The sequence below is a fragment of the Podarcis muralis genome, chromosome 1 (assembly GCF_964188315.1).
Source record: "Podarcis muralis chromosome 1, rPodMur119.hap1.1, whole genome shotgun sequence".
Classification (NCBI taxonomy): domain Eukaryota; kingdom Metazoa; phylum Chordata; class Lepidosauria; order Squamata; family Lacertidae; genus Podarcis; species Podarcis muralis.
The window spans coordinates 72,462,342-72,487,873 of record NC_135655.1 but is presented as its reverse complement, the minus strand read 5'-3'; the positions used below and the strand labels follow the sequence as shown (position 1 = coordinate 72,487,873).

The 25,532-nt window shown below is 40.9% G+C and overlaps 1 protein-coding gene across 15 annotated transcripts in view; it reads left to right on the top strand.

The window, feature by feature from the left end:
- The window catches only part of PTPN5 (protein tyrosine phosphatase non-receptor type 5), a 68,431-nt gene extending 43,123 nt beyond the window's left edge, over nucleotides 1–25,308 (top strand). For 13 of the 15 annotated variants that reach the window (XM_028733250.2, XM_028733223.2, XM_028733194.2 and 10 more), the window contains 7 exons: nucleotides 510–594; nucleotides 3,156–3,235; nucleotides 4,152–4,289; nucleotides 8,814–8,924; nucleotides 12,509–12,669; nucleotides 22,271–22,384; nucleotides 24,672–25,308. In XM_028733250.2, the coding sequence (XP_028589083.2) occupies nucleotides 510–594; nucleotides 3,156–3,235; nucleotides 4,152–4,289; nucleotides 8,814–8,924; nucleotides 12,509–12,669; nucleotides 22,271–22,384; nucleotides 24,672–24,768 (786 nt within the window). In that variant the 3' untranslated portion in view covers nucleotides 24,769–25,308. Of the gene's footprint in view, nucleotides 1–509; nucleotides 595–3,155; nucleotides 3,236–4,151; nucleotides 4,290–8,813; nucleotides 8,925–12,508; nucleotides 12,670–22,270; nucleotides 22,385–24,671 lie in introns of those variants that run through there. The other 2 variants (XM_077931218.1, XM_077931222.1) reach the window with 2 other exon arrangements.
- The last annotated feature ends 224 nt before the right edge of the window (nucleotides 25,309–25,532 follow it).

The window sequence follows — 25,532 nt, the reverse complement described above, 5'->3', positions numbered from 1 at the left end:
AAGTGCAAAGTACTGACCTATAATAAAATAAATTACATGAGAAGTCACGCTGCCTCCCCAGGAAGAGCCTTTCCTGTGCTGCAGTTCATCTGCTGCTTCCATATCTTAGGGAATGCTATGGCTTCAATCCTGCACATAGTTGAGCTGTTTATAACCCATTGGCTTCAGTGTATTTAAGCACCTTCACCCTCTGCAAGATTGGTGCATAAGCCTTTGGTCACAACTTTCTCCTAAGTGTTAAAAGTAGCTCTTAACTGTGTGTTCTTTAGTGAGTATTTTCAGAAGCATTTTAATATATATATATATATTTTTAAAGAGACTCTCTCCCAGGAATCTAGGAATCTGATTTTGGAGTGTAAAAAATAAAAAATAACTAGAAATGTCACATCACATCTTTGAGCTAATTTCATTGCTGCCACTACTTCACATTCAAAGGAAAACAACAGGATTCTGCTTCTTCCTGTCCCTTCAGAATCTGTTAATGGCTCATATTGTGTATCTTTCAACAGGAAATTCCGATGAACTTTGTTGATCCAAAGGAATATGATATTCCAGGTTTGGTCCGAAAGAATCGCTACAAAACAATTCTCCCAAGTAAGCACCATAGCCACGTTACAGCTGTTCGTCAAGCTGAAGTTTCTTGCACTGTGTGATATTGAAGTGTGTGAAATTGCACATGATTGTGAGCTTTTAAAAAACACTTGAAAGACGATGGAATAAGCTTTGCTATCCTTGTCCTTGATATTTTTTTATGCTGCTTTCATTCATGGATTCTCTTGATGTGCAGCAGGGTGTAAGTGAGACCTCTGACAAAAAGCCAGCTGTATCTCTGAAGTGGCCACATCAACAAGTAAATGTAGTTTCCGATTGGCCAGGCAGAACCACTGAGTAACAAGGATCTTCCACAAAGTACTTTCTTATACCATTGGTCTGTTTACTTGGGAAGCTGCCTTATACCACCTCAGGCCTATGGGTCCAGCTAGCTCAGTATTTTCCACATTGACTGATAGGGGCTCCACAGGGTTTCAAACAGGAGTCTTTTCCTAGGGACACCAGGGATTGAACCAGCAGCATTCTGCGTGCAAAGCATTTGCTCTGCCACTGAGCTTTAGTCTAACCTTGCGTTGCCTCTTCTTGCTGGCAGCTGCTTTTCAAGGTCTTACACAAAGGTTTCTGCTGCCAGAAACCCTTTAACTAGAGACAATTGAATTGAACTGTGTGTGTCTTCTATATGCAAACAACTGGGCTGTATGCTCTTTGCTTTTACCCCTTTTTCATACAACAGAGTCAGCCCTACAACCTACTTAGTTATTTGCAACTTCTAAAGACCTTTTGAATAATACAGAAACTGAAAGCCGAAAGCCTCGCTGATGTTTGGTATGAACCTCCCCCCGCCCCATAACTGACACAGTATAATCAGTTCATTTTTATTATTTTGCGGTTTTGTTTTTCTCGTTTCTCCCTCAGTATATACAGATGATTGAGGGATCGTGAGGAGGACGCCTGATTTTCATTTTGTTTAGTTAGGCACATGCAAGGGTAGGTCTGAGTGGTTTGTAATGATTTCATTGGAACTTGGGCAACACTGCAGCAAATCCTTGTGCCAGCGTACTGGTAAGATTGCTGGTAATGGAGAGGTCTTGGCAAGCTTTCGGATTTCTTTGGGGGAGAAGGAGATTTTGCAGAGGAAGGTCAACATTGCTAGCATCTGTAACTTTGCATGGTACTTTCACAAAAGCAAGGGGGGCGGAGAGCTTCTTGCCCCAAGGAACGTGCAGTCTGAAAAAGGATACAGAAGAGAAAGGGGAAGTATGTGTAGCAAGGGATAATGGTTACCAAAGCATGTGCCTTCCTCTTGCCATGCTCCCAGTGTTTCTTCTGCTGCAAAGCCAGCCTGCACAGTCCCACACAACCACCTGCCAATCGATCTGTTACTATATCTGTGTGAGCTGCATGTCTTGAGGAGGACAGGGAGAGGCCATGAAGGACAGCTCTAAGCCGTATGTGTGCCTGTAGCTCTGAGGGCTTGGTCTATTTCAGTTAAACTCGACATCCTTTTCTTATTGCAGCTTCATATTCAAGGACGGCAATCACTTGATTAGTAAAGTTGCCTACAAAGTGGAATGTGTTGCTTTTGAGGAAGGAGAAATATTCAAGGTTGTCTAAAACAGATGTTCACTCTAGTTAAAATGAAAGGTAAACAGGCACTTAACTTAATGATCAGTTGCCTGCAACTCTACAGTTAATTGCAGTTACTGAGAGAAATGATAATAGTCTTTAATTCAGCTAATTTATATTTCTTTTGTAGGAAATATCTTTTGCAGATTTACAAATTTGTTGTGGAATTCTGAAAAAAACCCCAGAAAGAATCAGCGTCTTTTGAGGAAGCTGGTTGCCTGCTTTATGTTCTTGTCTCAAAAGTGCCAGCCTAAATGGATGAAAATGGCCAATTTCAAAGAGGCCCAAATCCAAGCTCCATCCTCTAAAAGGTTCCAGAATTCTAGTGCAAAGGAACACCTCTGCCTTTGCACTGGTACTGGGACCAAGCCTGCCCACTGTAGTAGCAAGCCATCATGGCTGACACCAGTAAAAAGCCTCTGTGTGGAGCAGCAAGAAAATAAATAGCATTTTTTAAAAAAACTGGAGAAAGAGGCAGTGTCACAAAGGCATTGTAATGGGTGCAGAAGTAGCCTGCTTCCCCAGCATTGGTGCAATGTTGCTGTCCATATGGTCTGCTTACTGCCATAAGATGTAGTGATGCATTTTTGCCTTAGATGGCTTTATAAATCCATGGTGGATAGATCTGTCAATAGCTACTAGCCATGATATCTAAATGGAACGCCTGCATTCTTCTGAGGTAGTATGCCACTGGATACCAGTTCCTCTGAGTGCATTCAAGTCATACCTGGGCTTCTCAGAAGCATCTGGATGGCCACCTGGGGGAAGCAGAGTAGACTTACCAAGGCTTTTGATCTGATCCGCCAGGGCTACTGCTACATTTTTAGGATCAAATCTTTGGATGATTTGACATTGCCACAGTGTTCGTTGCCCATTACTTTTCTGCTGTCGCGGACAGCTATGCAGTTCATAGAGTACAGAAGGGTATCATGCTTCCTTGTAGCACATAACTCTAGACTCTTGCTTTGGTTTTCCAGATCCTCACAGCAGAGTGTGCCTTACCTCAGACGATCAAGATGATCCCCTGAGCTCTTACATCAATGCCAACTACATCAGGGTAAGAGCTAAGCAATCCTGAAGGGCTTTCCGCGTAAGTGGGTTTCAATTATTCATGAACAGCTGCAAAATTCCATAGATCACCATTCCCACCCCAAAACACACCTTGTAGTCTTTAAAAACATTTGCAATTGTTTTGGATACCAGCTGTTGTTACTTCAGTATCAGAGAATGACACCAGCCCTCTTTTCTGTCCCTATGGCCATTTCCCTGGTTCATATAGGCCCTGCACTTGAACTTGGAGCTTATTTGGTAGCAGTTGACACAACTCAGACAGAGAACTTATATATGAGCTGTAGGCTCCATCTACTCCTGGCTCTGAGCCAGACCCTGATCTGGGCAGATGCTTACATATCCTTCCTCCTTCTTCCCACAAGTAGCCTCATGCAGGTATCTAGCTACTTCAACAGCAGCTCTGAAGCTTCTGCCTGGCTGTGTTCTTCTGCTTTGTCCCTGTGGATCAAGGGTGGTTCTGGGAGCCAGCCAGGAACCTATGGAGACCTCTGGTGGGGATGTCTGGATCCAGCAGTTCAGAAGGGCTGTTGGCGGTGTGGAAATCTTGCTCCCCTTGCACCTTCTCCAAGGAGACCTCAGATTTCAAGGCCTGGGCAGTGCTGAACCCTGAGGGTCTAACACAGCTCTTGGGCTCCAGCAAAACCAAAAAGAGCATAATCGAGCTTGGTTTAACCATGCTTCTTGCATAGCATAAATGCTTCCATTGCCATAGCAACCATTGCTGCTTGTATAAATTGAAGTTGTGCCTTCTGTCCTTGGCTTGTGTGTGGTGGGGGGAGGTGGGAGAAAGAGTGCACTAGCACATTTATTTTTGATTTGCTAAGTGTCCTTGGGTAAAAGACTGGATAACTGAGGTCTGTGCACAGCTCAACACTAATGAACCCTTGTTGCTTTGTTGGCAGGGCTATAGAGGAGAAGAAAAGGTGTACATTGCTACTCAGGGACCCATAGTTAATACTGTCAGTGATTTCTGGAGAATGGTGTGGCAGGAGCGTTCTCCAATTATTGTCATGATTACCAATATAGAAGAGATGAATGAGGTAATGCTGAGTCTCTGTTCTTCATCCCATGTTGTAATTGATGTTTCCACAGTGGATGCCTGAGCCATGGGAAATGATTGCATAAAATATGGTTCCATTCATGAAGCTAGTTTGCTTTGTAAATTACCTCAGTAGTCATGGTTTGGAGTGCTTTAAAAAGGCGTGATGAGCAAAACATCAGCACACATGTAAGCCCCATCCCAACATTGAAGAAGGTGAATAATATATTTGTTACTTGTTTGTTGTGAGATTGAAATGACTTTCCCAAAGGCAATGGATGCTGTGTTTTCCCAGCACTTAATTATGTTATTAGGGAAGTATGATTTCTACCCTTATAGTGCTCCAGTTGCGAGGATGAAAGCTGATTAGAAATGGTCGCTTATCCCCGCTTCTCGGGTGGGCAGTGCTTGCAGTCCAGCCCAGCTCAGCAGGACATGGGAGGAAGAGGGTGATCCCTCCCTCCTTTGCAGCAGTCCAGGCCATGGAGAATGCTGGGCTTGCCCACCAAAACCTATAATTTGAATGGGCTAGTCACAGCCTTCAGGGTGGGAAGAGCATCAGCAGTGGACCAGAGGAAGCAAAGCGTCTCTCTGGCCCACCACTGCAGCTTAAAAGGCCAGCTGCACTCTCTTCAAGCGGTGCAGTCAGTGGCAGATCAACCTGCTCACCCACCGAGTAATTGGGTCTGTTGATCTGTGTTCATAAACTTGCTTTGGATACATTTGGTCACTATATTCAGGGCCAGGAAGGAATTTGCCTGGAAAGAAATTTAGACCATCTGGGGTTTTTGCCTTCCTCATAGGAATCACCACAACTGTTGGTAGATAAGGCATCGTGTTGAATCCTGTAGTCTTATTTCTGGAAGGGGATGAAGTGGTTCGTCACCCCCTTCCCCTCCAGCAGGTGCAATATCTCAGGGTCCTCCAATAAAGGAATCTAGGTGGAAGTTCTGTCCTGAAGCCTATAGGAGAGCAGATGGGCCATAGAACTTCCAGAGGGCAGCTTAGAGGACCAGCTTAGTTGACTCACGTCTTGAGGCACGATCCTGAAAATCTCCAGCCAACAGGCAGGAGTATCAACCAGAAAGAACACCCAATGCCTAAGCCAAACCTACCTGCATCTGTAATCAATAATGTTGTAGCCATTTTCAATCCAAGAACTTTGTTGTGCCCGTTTGTTCACCAGTTCTCGCCTCGTTCCTTCCCGTGCCCTAGTTTCTCTGGATGGGGTGCTGAAGAAGGCATCATCTATGACTGGGTTAGGTATTCCTCCTGCCCAGGAGAGGCAGGGAACCTTGTGATCAGCATTTATGTACAACCTGGTTGTGTTTATGTCTCTCCATTTTAGCTCTTTGCCTCATCCAGGACAGAGCTCTGACTCTGCTCTTGTTTTGCTTAATCTCTTCCTACATTTCTTTAGCACATTTTTCTTTTCCATACCCAATTCTCTTTTCCTTAATTTTTTTAAAGCTATTTCTCTCTCTTCTCTGCCATTTCCTCTTCTCCTTCCTTTCCTACTCAGCTCCCTAGTGGTAATTCCACTACACACCATTGTTCATGTCACATGGGATAACAGTGTGACTGTTTCAGATCCTAGCCAAGCCACCTTTATAGAGTTGATACTTAGCAGCAGATATGATCTACTCTATAGGATCCTCCAATCTCTCTGTCGCATGGAGCTCCTGGAAGGTTCCCCTCTAGTTGGAGTCCCAACCTACTTTGGAGGGTGAGATCAAATCTCTTGCTATGTGGGATTCTGTGCTAACAAGGGTAGGGTAGGTATCAAAGCTGTTCACATGCTTATTTACCTCTCCTGGGGTAACAAGGACTTGCTCCATTCATGGGTGGGTGCCTCACTTACCCATCTGGATAAAAGTACACAGTGAGTACCCAAACTTACATTTCCCTCCCCTTAAAGTGAGCTGCCTCCAAGTTCTGCTGTCACTGATGTCATTTTCCCAACATCTGTTTTGCTTCCAGGTTAGCAACTGGGCAGTTGACACCCCTTAGGAGTCTGGATTTAACCCTGTTGTTTCTAGCTGCTGCTATTTCTACTTGAGGCACTGGCATATTGCAGTATGGATTGCTATGCAAAACATAGCTGAGCAACTGTTTGACTTAATCGGTTTGATAAATTCTGTGAATCTGTGAATCAATTCTGTGGGCAAAAGAGCTTAATAGATCACGGTCAGCTACCATTTTTCTTCCAATTTATCCACCGCAACTTGTATCTGCAGTGCTACTTGGATGTTACCAAGGAGATAGGAAAGCTGTGCAACTTAACTGCACATGCGCACTCACTTTTTCCAAAAGACACATTTGGTTAGAAGTCATTCATTAATCACAAAAGTCTAGTAAATGCCATCAGTCTCTGTACTAACAAAAGATATGATTGAGCGCAATGTTTCATTGATACCTCTTATTTCAAGAATAAAATCATGCCATGAGACTCTGATATAAATATAGGCTCCAGTCCCCTTCTTGTTAGCATCCCTGCTCTGATGTTTCTCTCCCCCCACCCCCACCCCTGCCAGCTTCAAATTATTATATGAACACTATGTCTTAAAAATGTGTCGACGCAGAGCTGAAACCTTTGTTATGCCATGATGCTTGAGAAAGAGTCTTTGTGTTCCTGCTATATACGTTCAATAATGCAAGGATTAGTGGCTCACTATTCCAGCACTTTTGTCAGGTCTAATCTGAACTGACAGACAGCCCACGGAAATGTGTGGGTGTTCTTCATTTCAGCTGCTTGGAGTCTGAGCTATAGATAGTTACTAGCACATTTGTCAGTTTTTACAATGGATGAGCGCTATTGTAGCATGGAGGGACTGCGTCGAGGCGGGGGAACAGAATTGTGAAAATTTGACTCATGAAATGGTAGTGACAAATTTTCCCACTGGTGTAAACCGGTGGTGCGGCTTACATGCAAAGGTGCAGCAGCAGTGTATGCTAAAGAAAAATGTGGATATTCTGTATTATCTCCGTTATTTAACTTTTATTTGGCCTCTGTTCATTACATTTATCCTGGAGGCCTAGACAGTTCCTTTGCAAGAAACCATGTGGGGGGTCCATCATTTTATGAGTTCCCCCTTGCAAATGGCACTGACTCATGAATCATGGGTAGAAATGCTCATAAGGTTATGGGCATGGCTCATATGGCACCTTTACCAAGCAGTGTGGTTGAAACATATAAGATTTGCCATAAGAGTACAAATATACCTTAAAGACTGAGATGAACAAACCATACAACCCTGAGATAGAAGGTAGTTGTTGTTTTTTAGGTGTTTAGTTGTGTCCGACTCTTCGTGACCCCATGGACCAGAGCACGCCAGGCACTCCTGTCTTCCACCGCCTCCCGCAGTTTCGTCAAATTCATGTTGGTAGTTTCGAGAACATTGTCCAACCATCTCATCCTCTGTCGTCCCCTTCCTCTTGTGCCCTCAATCTTTCCCAACTTCAGGGTCTTTTCCAGGGAGTCTTCTCATGAGGTGGCCAAAGTATTGGAGCCTCAGCTTCAGGATCTGTCCTTCCAGTGAGCACTCAGGGCTGATTTCCTTAAGAATGGATAGGTTTGATCTTCTTGCAGTCCATGGGACTCTCAAGAGTCTCCTCCAGCACCATAATTCAAAAGCATCAATTCTTAGGCGATCAGCCTTCTTTATGATCCAGCTCTCACTTCCATACATCACTACTGCGAAAACCATAGCTTTAACTATACGGACCTTTGTCGGCAAGGTGATGTCTCTGCTTTTTAAGATGTTGTCTAGGTTTGTCATCACTTTTCTCCCAAGAAGCAGGCGTCTTTTAATTTTGTGACTGCTGTCACCATCTGTAGTGATCATGGAGCCCAAGAAGGTAAAATCTGCCTCCATTTCTTCCCCTTCTATGGAGGCAGTGACAGATTTTACCTTCTTGGGCTCCATGATCACTGCAGATGGTGAAGGTAAAGGAACCTTTATGTCTCTTGATAACTGAGTGAGATACTGAGGGATACTGAGGGTACCGCCGGAGCGGTACCTTTTTATCTACTTACACTTTGACGTGCTTTCAAACTGCTAGGTTGGCAGGACCAGGGACCGAGCAATGGGAGCTCACCCCGTCACGGGGATTCGAACCACCGACCTTCTGATCGGCAAGTCCTAGTCTCTGTGGTTTAACCCACAGTGCCACCTGCGTCCCTCATTCTGCTCTAGCAGACACTAATTCAATCTGAATGAGATCAGGTTTTGGCTACAAATTCTGGCCATTTTGGTTTGTATGCTTCTGCACACACACACACACACACACACACACACCCCACCCTGCTTTACGCAATATCCGGCCTGAAGAAGAGTCCTGCAAAACCCAAAACCTTGCCCCCTATTTTGTGACAGATTGATTGATCCTTAAAAAAGTTGTTATTGTAGATTTTGGAGTTATGTCGCTTATTTTGCTTTTTAAGTGTACTTTTTTTTAGTACAGCAAAGTCATTCCTGTGCCAGCCGATAACTTATTTTATATGTATGGTTTATATTTTTTTCAGAAATGTACAGAATACTGGCCAGAAGAACAGGTTACCTATGAAGGAATTGAAATCACAGTTAAAAGAGTTATACAAGCAGACGATTACCGGTTAAGGCTTATTACCCTAAAGGTAAGATCACTCAGGTATATGTGGAGCTGCATGAAAAAGGCCTTTCCAGGGTTGCTCATAAAGTTGCCATTTTATATCCAGCCTATAAAACACAGCTGAAACACCACTTTTCATTACTGCACTGATTATGTGTCTGTCTGGTTTCCAACCATGTAAGCAATATAGTAATGAAAGCAGTCAGGTATTTTAGATTGAATGTGTGCAGCTCAAAGACTTTCCAGCCACTTGTGCTCATCCAGCGGAAGAATTCTGTGAGTCATTCCACACAATTCTAGCACCGGTCATTTATTACGGCATGCTTGCTCAGTAAATGTTCCTTATGTACATTGACTAGCCTCTAAATGCAGGAATCACCAGCCTGGCACCCACAGGCATCGCATTGGTGGGCCTTACAATGGGGGGGGGGGGGTTTCGGAAACAGCAGGCCCTTCCTTCAGCCATAGGGGGGATTTTCTGAATTATGTGGGTAATTCAGAAATTACTTGGACAGAGAGGGAGAGATGTATGTGTGGTCTGTTTGCATGTGTGGTCTGTGTGTGAGAGGCAGCAAGGTGTGTATGGCTATGTCAATGTGAAGTTATAGTGTGTGTGTGTGTGTGTGTGTGTGTGTGTCTGTGTGTGTGAGAGAGAGAGAGAGAGAGAGAGAGAGAGAGAGAGAGAGCCCCATAGTCCGTATGGGTGTGGTGAGTGTATTCCTGTGCTCTGTGTGCAATAGTGGGTGTGGTATGCCTACCTTGTGTATTTTTCCTGGTCCTGGGGAATGCTCTCTGTTGGTAAACAGCAGCAGCAGCCGCAGCAGCAGCAGCAGTATTGTGTGTCATGGAGATGTGTCAATATTGTGTGATCTCCACAATCAGAACCATCAGGACACAGGTGACTTCCCACAGCATGCATGAGGTTGTCAGGAGGAGGTAGATATGACAGCTACCACAACACTTTCTCGAAATTGGAAATGTGTTTGCTGGTCCAATAAGGTTTGCAACCCCTGATCTAAATGTATGGCTTTAGAATAACAGCGGTGCTTGCACTATCCCATTCCAACATTTTTAGATTCCCCTTTGTCCCTTCTATTCAGTGTGCTTCACTAGCTGCAAAAAACGGGCAGAGGATTTTTTCTTAGCAACAAAAACCAGGAGTGGTTTATCAAAATGTTTTGAGGATGGAAGTGAAGACTGAGAGTTTCAAGAGAGAGCTCTAGAACAACAACCACCTGTTTAATTTTATCTTATTTACCTCTCAAAGATCTCAGTAAGGATTTTGTTCTCAGTTGTACAGTGGTACCTCGGGTTACATATGCTTCAGGTTACAGACGCTTCAGGTTACAGACTCTGCTAACCCAGAAATAGTACCTCGGGTTAAGAACTTTGCTTCAGGATGAGAACAGAAATGGCGCAGCAGCAGCAGAGTGGCGGAGGTGGGAGGCCCCATTAGCTAAAGTGGTGCTTCAGGTTAAGAACAGTTTCAGGTTAAGAACGGACCTCCGGAACGAATTAAGTTCTTAACCCGAGGTACCACTGTATTTCAAAAAGCCATTATTATTATTATTATTATTATTATTATTATTATTATTATTATCATTATTATTATTATTATTATTATTATTTATAGCTCATTAAGCTTGGTTTCCTTCCACTGTAACCTAAAGTCTACTGAGCCTTTGGTCGGTAAAGATTTGGGGGTCTTTTAAAGGATTTATAAAAGAGAAGTTGGATACAGTGTTGTTTTGTTGGAAGGTTTTAAGTGGTGTTAAAGACCAACCTACATTTTCAGCTGCCAACTATAATGCTTAATTTATCTTTATGTGTTCTCTGACTGAGTAGCAGACATCACAGCCTGACCTCCTGTGACCTGTTGCACTGGAAGCAAAGTGTTCATGGCCGCTTCTATTTGTGCTTCTGTTCGTAAATGTTTGTAATGTTGTTGGGCCAGGGGCATGAGCAGGTATCCAGCTGCATAATGTCTGCAGTTGGGTGTCTTCAGTGCTGTTGTGCCACAAAGGCTCCTTCCAGCACCATCTTTGGTACAAATGGTGCTACACAGGACTCTTGCCCAATGCCATACAGAGCAACCAAGTGCAATCAAGATCCTTTCTCCCTCTTCTGCCAGCAACCATCATAAGCGTAATTTAATGACATATGGAGATTCATAAAACAGTAAATCTTCCACACTTTCCATAAGCAACATCTTCTGTCATAGTTAAATGATTTGTACAGTTGGAGTATTAAGTGTTGGTGGTTTCAGTTTCTCTCTGGGTTTTGTTTATTTACTAAATCCAAACTTCACTGGTCAAAATGCTTAGTGCTATGTATTTCCTTCAGGCCATTCCCACACATCAGAACGCCTAAAAATCAACTGCCCTCCAATAGTTATTAATGATTTCAACTGATTTAAAGTTTAAGATCATAAGAAGAGCCTGCTGGATCAGGCCAATGGCCCGTCTAGTCAAGCATCTTGTTCTCACAGTGGCTGAAAGTTTGTCTGTGGGAAACCAGCAAGCAGAATTTGAGCACAAGAGCAGCACTCTCCCCTCCTGTAGTTTCCAGAAACTGGAATTAAGTTAAATCATTTAAGCTGGTCTTGTTGATTTAAGTTTTAGTACTAAATGATGCTTTTCTTGGGCCCTTCCATAGATGCATATATTTGAAAGTAACTGTTTAGCACAGTGTAAAAATTCCCCATCAATGCCTAAAAGGTTGAAGCAAACATTCCATTGACCTCTTGTTCCAATCAGGCACAAGATTAAGCAGCCATAAAGTGAAGCAGGCTGAATGAATTAGCATGCCTGAAAACTGAGCAGCATATCTGTTGATTCAACAGGGGTACTATTATTTTTTTTGAAAAAGAAAGCTTTATGTCTTACGCTTTCACAGAGAGTGACATGTGGTATGTGCAGTTAGAAATAGCTTTCTGTCTATTAGGTTATAAATATGATATATTTCCATTTATGTTCCCAATATTATTAAGAACATAATTATATTTTGAAAACAGCTCTTCAGTTTGCTGAATAGCAGCAAGAAAGTATGACCTCTGAAAAGTGTAAATTGCCTACATTGCCAACATAGTATTGCAAGCCTTAATTTTACTCTGATGTCATAATTTAGTCCAGGAGGCCATCTCAGGATAGCAGCAGAGTCAGTGTGGCTTTGCCAGCAATTGGCGTTAATTGTATATTTAAAGTTATTTATATACCATTCATGAAAGATAGCTGCAAAGATATTGTTGCAGTTTGCAATTTTAAATAAAGCAACACATCATTAAATCTGGGCAAAAAGACAGGAAAATATATAATTTTCAATAATAATAATAATAATAATAATAATTTTGGAATAAGAAGACTACATAGCACAACAGATCCTTATGCATCCTTGGGGAGAATAATGTAGCTTTAAGATGGGTTAAATAGTTCATCTTTATATTTAATTTTCTATCTTGTTATCAGCCCTTATTACACAAATCCCCTTTGAGAAGGGTTAGTAAACTGCATACCCCAAGAAAATGTTTTTTAAAACTCATTAGGGAGTCTCACCTTTTGGAAAATACCTTTTCTGGTTGCCTGTATAAATCTCTTTATAACTCTCTTATAGAAGGGTGAAGAAATAAGAAATCTGAAACACTACTGGTATACTTCTTGGCCAGATCAGAAGACTCCTGATCAAGCACCAGCCCTGTTGCAGCTGGTTCAGGAAGTGGAAGAGGCCACACAGTGTGCAGAAGAACAGAATGCTCCAATCATAGTTCACTGCAGGTAGCTTAATTATGCATTGTTAAACCACCATGAAGAGAGAGGAAAGAACATGGGAAGTTTTAAGGAAGTTGTCTTGTGTTAAAGTAACCTTCTCTTGCAATGCTGATCTAGAGAGTTCAGGTATCTGAAGAAGTGTGCATGCACACAAAAGCTCATACCAAAAACAAATTTAGTTGGTCTCTAAGGTGCTACTGGAAGGAATTTTTTTATTTTGTTTCGACTACGGCAGACCAACACGGCTACCTACCTGTAACTAGAGAGTACAATTTATGCATGATCCACCTCCTGTGAAGTTCTGCTTTTAATTACTGTTCTGTTAGCCTATGTCAGGTAAGGTAGTGAGGAAGCATCTCTTGCTTCTAATTTGGCACTGGAACTTCAAAGAGAAGCCCCCCCCCCAAAAAAAACACAGAAGTATGGCCCCAGAAGCCTTTATGATGTGAAAACCTTATACCGACATTTTCACTTGAGTTTGTGCTGGAACTGACCTGACTCTTTTATTGTCCCCATCTGCTGTGCAGATGGAATGGAAAACAGCGTGGGTTGCTTAATTAACCATGCAATGTGGGGAAACAGTCAGTTTAAAGGGGGGGGGTAGAGATAGGCTCATTTAATTCTTTTTCCTAGGCTGGCAGTGACCCGGTTTCTGAGGTGAAGCTGCAGCCATTTCCCCCATCCCAATTCTGCCACTCATTTTTTGTAATGACATCCAGGTGACACTGAAGGAGTTTGCAGGTGAATCAACATTATACACATGTGTGTGCACACACAGAGAGAGAGATATAGGGGAAATTATGCAAATTTGACCTTCTCATATATCATTCTCTAGGTGGAGTCCTGGGGTCACATGGTACATTCAATACATAGTGGACAGGAGTTCTCCTCCACTGTGAGAATTGCCCAGTTAGCATATGAACTGGATTCATATGAAGTGACTCATAGTCTCTGGGAAAGTCGCTGTTAATATTGAATGATCTATGTGCGTGAGGGAGAGGGAAGGAGAGAGAGATCAAGATCATCTTTATCCCAGTAAAAATTCATAGCTTTGTTCTTGGGCTTTCCTGGGCTTGTTCACAGTAGAAAATGGCAGACTTGCTTTTTAAATAAAAATAAATACTAAAATACATTTTGATTTTTTTATGAACATCATAAGAACAGCCAAGCATGCATGGAAAATGAGCAGAGATCAGCTATCATAAATTATACATCAAAATGAAAGACTAGTTAGTGTTCTCATACAAAATAAATTCAGGTTCTGATAACATAAGTTCCTTTTTTTTATACCGCTGGACTTCGGCAGGCAGCAGGGAACATTCCTATTTTAAAGCAGATACCCTTTTTGATACGGTTACAGAAAGAGTCCATAATTGACCATATATAATGAACAATCATTTAATGTCATGACTCTAGACGGAGAAATTTTAAAACCAAATATGAGCATTCCTTGTACAAACTGGCCGGGGGAGTGGGAACCAATGAGATCCTGGTGGCCTTAAATGTACTGTGCTGTATCAATGCACAAATATCAGTATGCCAAACCTCTTAAAGTAATCTTAAAAGTGTATCTGCATAATATAGCAAAATTAGTTTTCTAAAACAGCTTTTTGCCAGAATTTTCAGTTTATCCTGTGTTCACAAGTGCTGTGTCAATGTATCTTAACAGAATGCTATTTTATCCAGACTCCTAGCTGTCCAGTTTTGATGGTCCTCTTGTCCAATGCCCTTATCCCAGCCATTCAGATACGTTTTGTAACTTGTTTAAATGAGGAAAGTACTGCTGCAAAATGCATGTAGCAACTGTCCTTAAATAATACTCCATTATACAGTGGTGCCCCGCAAGACGAATGACTCGCTAGACGAAAGGGTTTTCCGTTTTTTGAGTCGTTCCGCAAGACGAATTTCCCTATGGGCTTGCTTCGCAAGACGAAACGTCTTGCGAGTTCTTGCGAGTTTGTTTCCTTTTTCTTTAAGCCGCTAAGCCGTTAATAGCCACTAAGCCGCTAATAGCCGCTAAGCCGCTAATAGCCATGCTTCGCAAGACGAAAAAACCGCAAGACGAAGAGACTCGCGGAACGGATTAATTTCGTCTTGCGAGGCACCACTGTACAACATGCTTTGTCACTTTTGTTTCTCATTTTTCATTAAATGAGTGCCAGCGCTTAATGGCGGTCCTACCTCCGAGCTCCGGAGAAGGACTGCTCCGCAAGTTCGGGTCTTACCCGCTACGGCGAGTGGGGGACCCCTAAAATCTCAGGCGCGGAAGCCTGAGAGCAAGGAGACTCGGTGGGCACCTTTGCGCCCCCCGGTACTGTGAAAGAGCCTTTTTAAAGGCTCCGGAGCGGCATCGGGAGTGAGCGCGGTGCTGAGAGTCGCTACCCAGCCTGCGGAGTGAAGCCGCGTCGCCATTAGCGGAGAGCGCCGATTTCTTCCTGAAAAGAAAATCTGGACTGGATTCCCGTGAGTAAGAAGGGAAAAAAATCAGGAACCTTTAAAAATAGAAAATTTGGCTGAAAACGGGAGGGCAAAAAATAAGGAAGTCTGCCCCCCCCCCGGACTGCAGGAATTTAAAGCAACGAAAGACCTCGCTGCAGTTATTAGAAACTTAGTTGCGAACTGTCAAACCTGAGCTGTCAAAAGTATCTCTCCCCTCCAGATTGGCAGGAGAAGGGGGAAAAAAAGACAGTCTTGTGAAGATACTTTTAATTTAAAGGGAAACAAAGTCTTTCACTGCTCTGATCCCCGGGACGACCTGCCAGGACTTAACACCGGGAAAACTGTTCTTTAAAATAACTCTGAAGTGGACATAGACTATACCTTAAATGGTGAAAAAATTTTAAGACATTTAGGATTTGAATGGGACTTTGTTACTGACATTGGACTAACCAAATTTAAATTGGAGAAAAAGTTTTATAACTTTAATGGCGGATTTGAGATTTTCTACATCCGGCTTTCTGTCTCTTTGTTGTTTCTAACTTGGAAACTTTTAACTGCTCCCTCTTGAGGGCTAAGAGGGAAAAATTGCAAAGTAACTGACTAATAGTGGGATTTTCCATTGCAAGTTTTTCCTGTGAGAACGGCCTTGGGATATGAGTGGCACAGCAGAGGAGATAAGAACCAGATCCAAAGCTAAACTAACACAAAAGAAAAGAGGTTCAATCTCTGGCAACACAGTGCCTGCACCGGACAGTGTGACAGCAGCATCAATGGAACCTATGACACAGGCACTGCTTAAAATAAATCAATCCCTTGAGGCCTTAACAAAGCAATCTACAGAAAATTCAAAGAAATTGACAGAACTTACAGCAAGATTGGATCTGAATACCACATCAGTGGCAACAAATACAGAATCTATAAATAGACTGATTCAGGAATCCTTAGAAACAAGGAAAATTGCAGAGAGTGCAAAATCTGTTGCAGGTGAGACGCAGGAAAGACTTGTGCCGATTGAGAAAAAGGTGAATGAGCATGAAGCGGCCCTCTCCTTACTGGAATTACAACGGAAAGAACGAAATCTGAAATTTAGACAGGTTCCAGAGAAAGAAGAGGACAATCTGGCGGAATTTCTCACAGAGGCAATTCTGGAAAATTGGCAAGGAGATCTGGAGGAAGATGAAGTGGGGATAACAACTGCTTTCAGACTTGGTAGAAAGCAAAGCAAGAAGTCAAGGGATTGTCTGATCACCTTTAGAACCAAAGAGGAAAGAGACAAGATACTGAACCTCCACTATCAAAAAGCTTTGGTGATTGGAAACATTCAAGTCCAAATCTTTAAGGACATCCCTAAATACATCTTGGAAGTGAGGACTTTTTATAGAGATCTTGCCAATTTGCTGAGGAAGAACTTCATACCCTTCAGGTGGGAATTCCCACAGGGGTTGTCCTTTAACTACAAAGGGAAGAAAGTAAGAATAAGAACAGTACAGGAGAAAGAGTACTTTTTGGAGAGAAACCTAGAGGACCTACAGAAAGGTACGGTGGATCCGGGAAGAGAAGGACAAGGATTAACATCAGAAGGAGGAGGGTTAACGGACATTGCAAATCTATCATTTGGACTACCACAACTGCCAACTGAAGAGGAAGAAAAACTTGGAGCAGTCGGAGGATCAAACATCTAACAAACAAAATGTCTCTGCAACTTCTAAGCTGGAACTGCAATGGTTTGAACCATCCCAGAAAAAAACGACAGGTTTTCCACATTTTGAAAAGGGAACAACTGGATCTGATATGTCTACAGGAAACTCATATAACTAGAGCACACAGGAAATTGTTGGTGAACAAAAGATTGGGACAAGAATTTATATCTTCCGATAAAGTAAAAAAGAGAGGAGTAGTGATTTATGCAAAGGAAAAATTGGACCCAAAATTAAAATTTAAGGATGAAGAAGGAAGATACCTGGCAATTGAAGTACAGATCCAGGGGGAAAAATATTTGATAATTGGAGTATATGCACCAAATGATGGGAAGGCAGAATTTTTTAAGAAGTTGCATGAGACCTTACTAGATTATCTCGACTGCAAAATAATAATGATGGGGGACATGAATGGAGTGGTTTCTACAAATATGGACAAGGCACAAAGACAGACAATATCTAAAGAAGGAAGATTACCAAAGACTTTCTTTGAGATGACGGAAAACATGGACTTGATTGACATCTGGAGAACAAAGAATCCTCTCGAGAGAGAGGGAACTTTTTTCTCGGAATCTAAAATGACATGGACGAGAATCAACCAAATCTGGGTATCTAGTGTGATGGCTACAAAGATTAAAAAAGTAGAAATCTGCCCAAAAACCTGCTCCGACCATAATGCCGTAAAGATGGAAATGAAAATGACAACAACTGGATCCTTTAGATGGAGAATGAATGACTCCCTATTTAGAGATGAACAATTCTGTATAAAGGCCCTAAAGACATTGAAAGATTACTTCGAGATAAATTTGAGAACAGATGTGGAAAAAAGAACAATTTGGGACGCGAGTAAAGCCGTGATGAGAGGCTTCCTGATACAACAGAATTCAATCAAGAGGAAAAAGCAAAATGAAAGGAAAGAAAGAATTTTAGAAAAAATGAAGGAAGGAGAAAAGAAACTGAGGTCAAAACCAAAGTCTCAAGAAATTTTGAGAGAGATAAAATATTATCAGACGCAATATATGGAACTGACAAATCAAGAGATAGAATGGAAAATTAAACAAATGAGACAAAGGACTTTTGAGTCTGCAGACAAGTGTGGGAAGCTCCTTGCATGGCAACTGAAAAAGAGGCAAAAATTGAATACAGTTACTTGTTTGGAGATAGAGGGAAAGAATGTTCATAAGCCAAATGAGATAAGTAACTGTTTTCAAAGTTTTTTTAGGAAATTATACACACAAGGGCCAGTAAACGAACAAGAAATAGAAGAATTTCTTAAAAATTATGGACTACCGAAAATTCCAGAACAGGGCAAGTTGATTTTGAATGAGAAAATAACAGAACAGGAAATAGAGGAGGCCATTCAAAAGGCACAACTGGGAAAGTCTCCAGGACCAGATGGACTGATGGCTAGATATTATAAAGCTTTGAGAGAAGGTTTAGTGCAACCACTGAAAGAAGTTTGCAATGAAATATTGGAGGGGAAAAAGGCACCTGAAACGTGGAAAGAGCCCTTTATCTCACTTATACCAAAGACTGAGACTGAAAAGAACCAGGTTAAGAACTACCGCCCGATATCATTATTAAATGTGGATTACAAAATTTTTGCAGACATTTTAGCAAAAAGACTGAAGAAGGTATTGACAGGCGAGATTCACAAAGATCAATCTGGCTTTCTCCCGGGAAGACACATGTCTGACAATGTGAGGAACATAATAGACATTGTGGAACTGTTGGAGATGAACATTAACAGAAAAGCGGTTTTGATTTTTGTGGACGCGGAGAAAGCCTTTGACAATATTAGTTGGAGTTTTATGAAAAAGAATCTCCAAGGGATGGGGGTAGGCCAAGGTTTTGAAAATGGTATAGGTGCAATTTATTCTGAGCAGAAGGCAAAGCTAATTGTAAATAATGTGGTAACGGAAGAGATAGCTATAGAGAAAGGAACACGTCAGGGATGCCCTATTTCTCCCCTACTTTTTATACTGGTTCTGGAGGTTTTGCTAAATATGATTAGAAAGGACCAGTTGGTTAAAGGAATTCAGGTCGGAGTGAGAGAGTATAAATTAAGGGCATTTGCAGATGACCTAGTTTTGACTTTGCAACAGCCAATCACTAGCACAAAAAGAGTTTTAGAACTGATCGAGATATTTGGTCAAGTTGCAGGATTTAAGTTGAATAAACAAAAAACTAAAGTCTTGGAAAAAAACTTAACAAATGAAGAAAAAGAGACATTCCAGAATGAAACAGGTTTGGAGATAGCAAAAAAAGTGAAGTACCTGGGGGTGAATTTGACATCGAAAAATGTGAATCTTTTTAAAGACAATTATGATAAATGTTGGACAGAAGTTAAGAAAGATTTAGACATATGGTCAAGGCTGAAACTTTCCTTGTTAGGCAGAATTGCTGTTATCAAAATGAATGTATTGCCTAGAATGTTATTTCTGTTTCAGACATTACAAATAATAGACAAGATGGACTGTTTCAAGAGGTGGCAGAAAGACATATCGAAATTTGTTTGGCAGGGCAAAAAGCCAAGAATAAAATTTAAGACATTAACAGATGCGAAAGATAGAGGGGGTTTTGCCCTGCCGGACTTAAGACTCTACTACGAATCAGCAGCGTTTTGCTGGTTGAAAGATTGGCTGCTCCTCGAGAATACAGACATTTTGGATCTTGAAGGATTTGATAACAGATTTGGTTGGCATGCATATATATGGTATGACAAGGTAAAATTGCATAAAGGTTTTAAGAACCATATCGTGAGGAAAGCTCTGTATAATGTTTGGATTAAGTATAAAGACTTGTTTGAAAGTAGAACCCCCAGGTGGTTGTCACCAATGGAAGCAAAAGAGGTGAAAAAATTGAATATGGGTTCTAATTGGCCTAAATATTGTGAAATTATAGAACAAGATGGCGAAAATGTAAAATTGCAGAGTTTTGAGAAACTGAAGTTTAAGGTGAGAGATTGGTTACATTATCGACAGATAAATGAAGTATTCAAGCAGGACAGAAAGAAAGGCTTCCAAGTGGAAAAGTCAAAATTAGAAACAGAACTGTTAGAACCCAATACTAAAAATTTGTCAAGAATGTACAACTTGCTGTTGAAATGGAATACTCAAGATGAAATGGTGAAATCTAATATGATTAAATGGGCACAGGATATTGGGCATGACATTGAGCTTGCTGACTGGGAGCAGTTATGGACCACTGGTGTTAAATTTACGGCATGTAATGCCTTAAAAGAAAACATTATGAAAATGATCTACAGGTGGTACATGACTCCTGCTAAGTTAGCAAAGATCTATCATTTGCCCAACAACAAGTGTTGGAAGTGCAGTGAAACGGAGGGAACCTTCTATCACCTTTGGTGGACCTGCCCGAAGATTAAGGCTTTCTGGGAAATGATCTACAATGAAATAAAAAAAGTTCTGAAGAGAACGTTTGTTAAAAAACCAGAGGCCTTTCTCTTGGGTATGGTGGGCCAAATGGTGCCAAAGAAGGATAGGACATTTTTTATGTATGCCACTACAGCAGCAAGAATTCTTTTAGCAAAGTATTGGAAGACGCAAGATTTACCCACGTTGGAAGAATGGCAGACGAAGGTGATCGACTATATGGGACTGGCAGAGATGACTGGCAGAATTCGAGACCGGGGGAAAGAGGCGGTGGATGAAGATTGGAATAAATTTAAAGTTTATCTTAAAAACTGTTGTAATTTGGAAAATTAGGGGCTCAGAGTTATAAGAGATAAAGAACTACAGTTGTATTAATAACTAACTGAAGTTAAATACATGAAATATATTTAAGTTATGATTAGAGGGTTGCTGAAAAATCTTGAAACAAGAATGCAGAAAAGGGGTGGTATGGGGAAGTCGTGTTTTTGTTTGTTTATGTTTATGTTTTTGTTTTGTTTTATGGAAAACTAATAAAAAATTTATTATAAACAAAAAAAATAAATAAATAAAATAATAAGTAGAATTTATCACTTGCTGCCACCCATAAATGCAATACAAGAACAACTCTGGTCAATAACCAAAGATTAACCTGAAGAACAATATTGTTGCAGTGTTATAGACCAGGGGATCTTTTATTATATTTTGGTGGTGGTGGTGGTTGATGGAAATCAAATCATATCTTGGGTCCTGTATACATCTCTATAGAGCTGGATGAAAAGACTGCCCACAAGTAGCATTTCCCCCGAGGGCACAGCTGGTGGCCAAAATTATCTAAGTGACAATGAATGAAAATCCATTTGAGATGCTACCAGCAGTTCTTGAGACCTGCAAAATGGGAAAAGCTCTTGGACTGAGGAGTAATTGTTATTTGCTGCTTCCATTATTTAAAGTGACATGTTGACATATCAGGCCTGACAGAAGCCAGATGGCTCACCTAACATCTGTCTGGCATTGCACCCTGTAACATTTTCCTCCAATCTATGTGGTAATCTTTCACTGAATATATATATGGCTGATGGTTAGAACATTATTTTCTGTCTTTTTCATTTCCTCAAATAAATGAGAACTGCTTATTCTGGATAAGGAAAACATCTTATTAAACTGTCTCTCTGCATACCAGATTCTCACAAACTCTCCTTATGGGGTACACAGAGGTTATGCCAACTGAGTTTCCACATATTCTGTAATGATGGCAAAAACAAACAAACTAATACAGACACACCCCTTGCTTAATGGTTTAGGGCCAAATTAAATACATGTAAGATGATTATTACATGTAAGGGTCATTGATGAATGATAATCCAGTTTCTACCTAAGGTTTTAATAGGTCATAAGATTTTATGGTATCTATATTTGTAATGTATTTTTGTCGGTGTTTGTCCTTCGATGCTATGGCCTGTCAGCTACGCAAATAAAGTCTATTGATTGATTGACATGTAAGATGCAAGTACACTCTGATTAACTGAGTCTTCTTATCTGTTACTGCTTTCTTCAAACCACACTTACCAAAGTAAAAAAAATCAGCTACTTAAAATTTGAAAACCTATCGCAGACCTAGGTATAGTTTCTGCCCACATTCTGGGCTGGCTGGCTGGCTTGCAGCGTTAAACCACAATTTACAACAAACTATGAACGCTTTGTTCTTCCCTTGCTGCTGACTGTGCCATGTGGGGGATGAAACAACATAGAAGGCTTGTCCAGATGTTCACCCGAACACAGACAGGTTCAAGCTCTCTCAACACACGTACAAGTGCAGGTGCGAAAGTGTACACTTGTTGATTTGTGTAGCTCAGGAGTTTTGGACAAAGGTACACACACTATACTCGCTGATTGAATGTTACCAGTGAACATTCCTAGAGTCTGACTTGCCGTGAGGAGTGATCCTGAGCATGCAGCTTGTTTCTCTCCAGGGCTTTGTACACTTGGCAAGGGTACATCTGAAATACTAAGAGAATAATTGATGCTCTTTCTGAAGATTTCCACCTTCATTCTCTGTTCCTCTCTCTCTCTGGCCAGTGCAGGGATTGGTAGGACTGGCTGCTTCATTGCCACCAGCATTTGCTGCAAACAGTGGAAGAACGAGGGCGCAGTTGACATACTCAGAACAACCTGCCAGCTACGGCTAGACAGGTGAGAGAATCTTGTATTATTCTCTTTTTCACTTTTCCTTCAAAAAGAAACTCTGGAGACCCAGTGCTTTCTTCTTTTTTAGCATATGAACAGAGTTTGTCTCTTTGGGAAGTATTGCTGCTGTACAAATCATTTATAACGGGGGTGGAGACCTGTGGTCTTCCAGGTGCCGTTGGACTATAAACCCCATCATCCCTGACCACTGTCCCATGTGGACTGGGGCTGATAGGAACTGGAGTACTGCAATATCTGTAGAGCTACAGGTTGCCCATCATTGTTGTTTAAAGAAAGTATTAGGGAATAGATACAAGGGCTGGGTTCATGGCTAATGTAAACCAAGGTTTATGAATCAACAATAAGCCATGGCTTACTCATGTGGCTTGTTTGTGGTTGATAAAGCATGACTGAGCCACGGGGCTGGGTTTGGACACTCAAATTAAATCGTAGTTTATAAACCATGGTTTAGCATTTCATGTGAACCAGATCTTGTACAACAGGAAGGCTCCCCCCCCTTTTTTTTTTTACATTCACTTTTAAGTCTTGCCTTTTGAAACGTTGAAACATTTTTACCATTTGATTTTATCTTTTTTTAAGAAATCTCTTTCTTGTTTTTATTCCATTGTAGTTAGTTAAAAAAAAGGAGGGTACATTACAATGACAAATTTGGATATTTCTGAGAAAAAATACTGGAAGCAGCCACACAAGATAAAAACGAAATTACAGACTATTAAGAATGTAATGGATGGTTTTGATGAGAATTAATTACATTTGTATTATTTACAAGTGACAGGTATATTCAGAATGTCAGAAATACTGATTTGATGACTTAAATATGTGATCAGTTTCACTGAAATCACTGAAACATAACTTCAGAGTAAACTTGAACTGTTAAATAGATGAAATTAGTTGGATTCACTGTTACCATGCAACGTGAGCAGGGTGATGTTAGCGAAGTGGAATGTCAACTCAGACTTAGAATAAGCTTAACTGAATATGCAGGGGAAAATTTATAGCTTTTTTGGAGGGGAATCTATATTTTATACAGATGTATAGATATGAATACAGATCCCATGAGGGCATTCCTATCTTCCAATTGTAACATGGAAAGTTAATTGGGGACGGACGGGATTAGTGTACAACAGTACTTCAGATATCACTCCTGTAGCTAGATTGCCATCTTGTGGTCATATGTAACCATTTCACCTGTACCAGGAAGGCTATAGAGCAGGCATAGGCTGCTCCAGATGTTTTGGGACTACAACTCCTGTCATCCCTAGCTAACAGGACCAGTGGTCAGGAATGATGGGAGCTGTAGTCCCAAAACATCTGAAGGGCCGAGTTTGCCTATGCCTGCTATAGAGATTGTATGAAAGGAAAGCGGATACATGCCTTCAGCTTCAGTAACAGCTGAGAAGTACTGAAAGGACTGGGAACACAGTTGATCCAACACCAGTAGGTAGTGTATAAATAAATACTCGTCTAAATAAATAAGCAGGCTTGGAATCTACACCATATTTATCTCTTACTTTCCATGAACATTAAAAAGCATATCTTGCTGCTTCACCCAAAAGCCAGGGTGAACCTCACCTGGCTCATCTGACTTCCAAAGAATGTAAAATTGTGGGCTGGATACCATATTCTGAATTTAAATGTTGTATCACAGAGAATGCATATATCACTGACAGCAACAGCTCTTGTGCATCGTGAGGGCATGTAGTCAGAGAGGAGCACTGGTTTTCGTCGATTAGGTTTCAGTTAGCTTCCCAAACATGCAATCAGGCAGGCTGCTGCAACCTTCCATCTTACTGTCACTATGCCATGGCTGTCATTATTCTGACTGTATTGGCCAGGTGTAAATAGATTTGGGGAACCCGATTCGAAACCTTTTTGTTGTGCTTTGTATCAACAACTGCAGAATTAAACTCACTTTTTCCAAACGAAGTCTATGACCTAAAAGCAATTTCCTGTGATCCATTACCAGTGTGATTATGCCAAGCAGATACAGTGAGATTAATGTTATATTTTGTTATAATTTTTTGAGAAGCATTTAGCACAGATCCCAGACCTTAAAACTCTGGTATGTTACCCCAGTGATCTTAGATGCAACCCTAGGAACTCAATACCATTACCAATAGGAAGACTATTTAAAACCAGTAGACTTAGGATCAGTTTTTTGTGTTTAGCTCCCCCCACCCCAATTTGTGCTGTGTTATTTTTGTTAATCGTTTTGAGATACACAATGGATATCTGCTTCCAAATCTCCCCCCTCCCCCACTTCTCTTCCCAGGGGAGGAATGATCCAGACCTGCGAACAGTATCAGTTTGTCCACCATGTCATGAGCTTATATGAAAAGCAGTTTTCTAGAGCAGCAGCAGAGGAATAAAGATTCGTGAAAAATTGTTATGACACAAACCAACAGAACTCTGACCACAAATTGTATGTATTCTAGAGCTGAGAAGACACACATGGGAATTTCAGAACAGAAGATATTTATTTATAAATATATATATATAAATATATATAATATATATAGTTTTACTTTCAAAATGCTTTATTTTGCATTTAAGAGCTAAGAGCTTTTCTTCAACATGTGACAGGACATCATCTTCACCCCCCAAAAAGGCCTATTTATACTGTAAATAAGATCAGTAGCTTCATTTATTACAAAATTTTAAAACATCAGTGTCAGATTTGCTATTTTAAAAAACGAATTACAAAATTGCTACTAGATCTAAATACAGTGCAAAAGTCTTTGATAAATGTATTGCTTAAGTCTGTAATGTATGTTTACTAAGCTTGAAAAGTAACTTTTTTGCCTTTTTTCTGATGGATTGTTTTTACATTTTAAACTACCGGATACTGTGTATATCTTAAGACCTTCTGAGTCTGTGCATTAAAGGATTCAAATGGATTCATACTGAAATTATTTATGGTTCATGCCTGGTATGTTTTGAACAGTCCCTTCAAGATAGCTGTGGTATCAAAATGATGCAGAAATAAGCTATTTAGAGTCGATTGGTTTTTCTGCCTGTACAGCATTCCTTAGTAATGGTGGGGATGACAGATTTGAAAGTTTCTCTTGGAGAGACTCAACAGGTAGAATTTGCTTTATGGTTCCAGTACCACCCTCATGGTTTTACTCTGTGA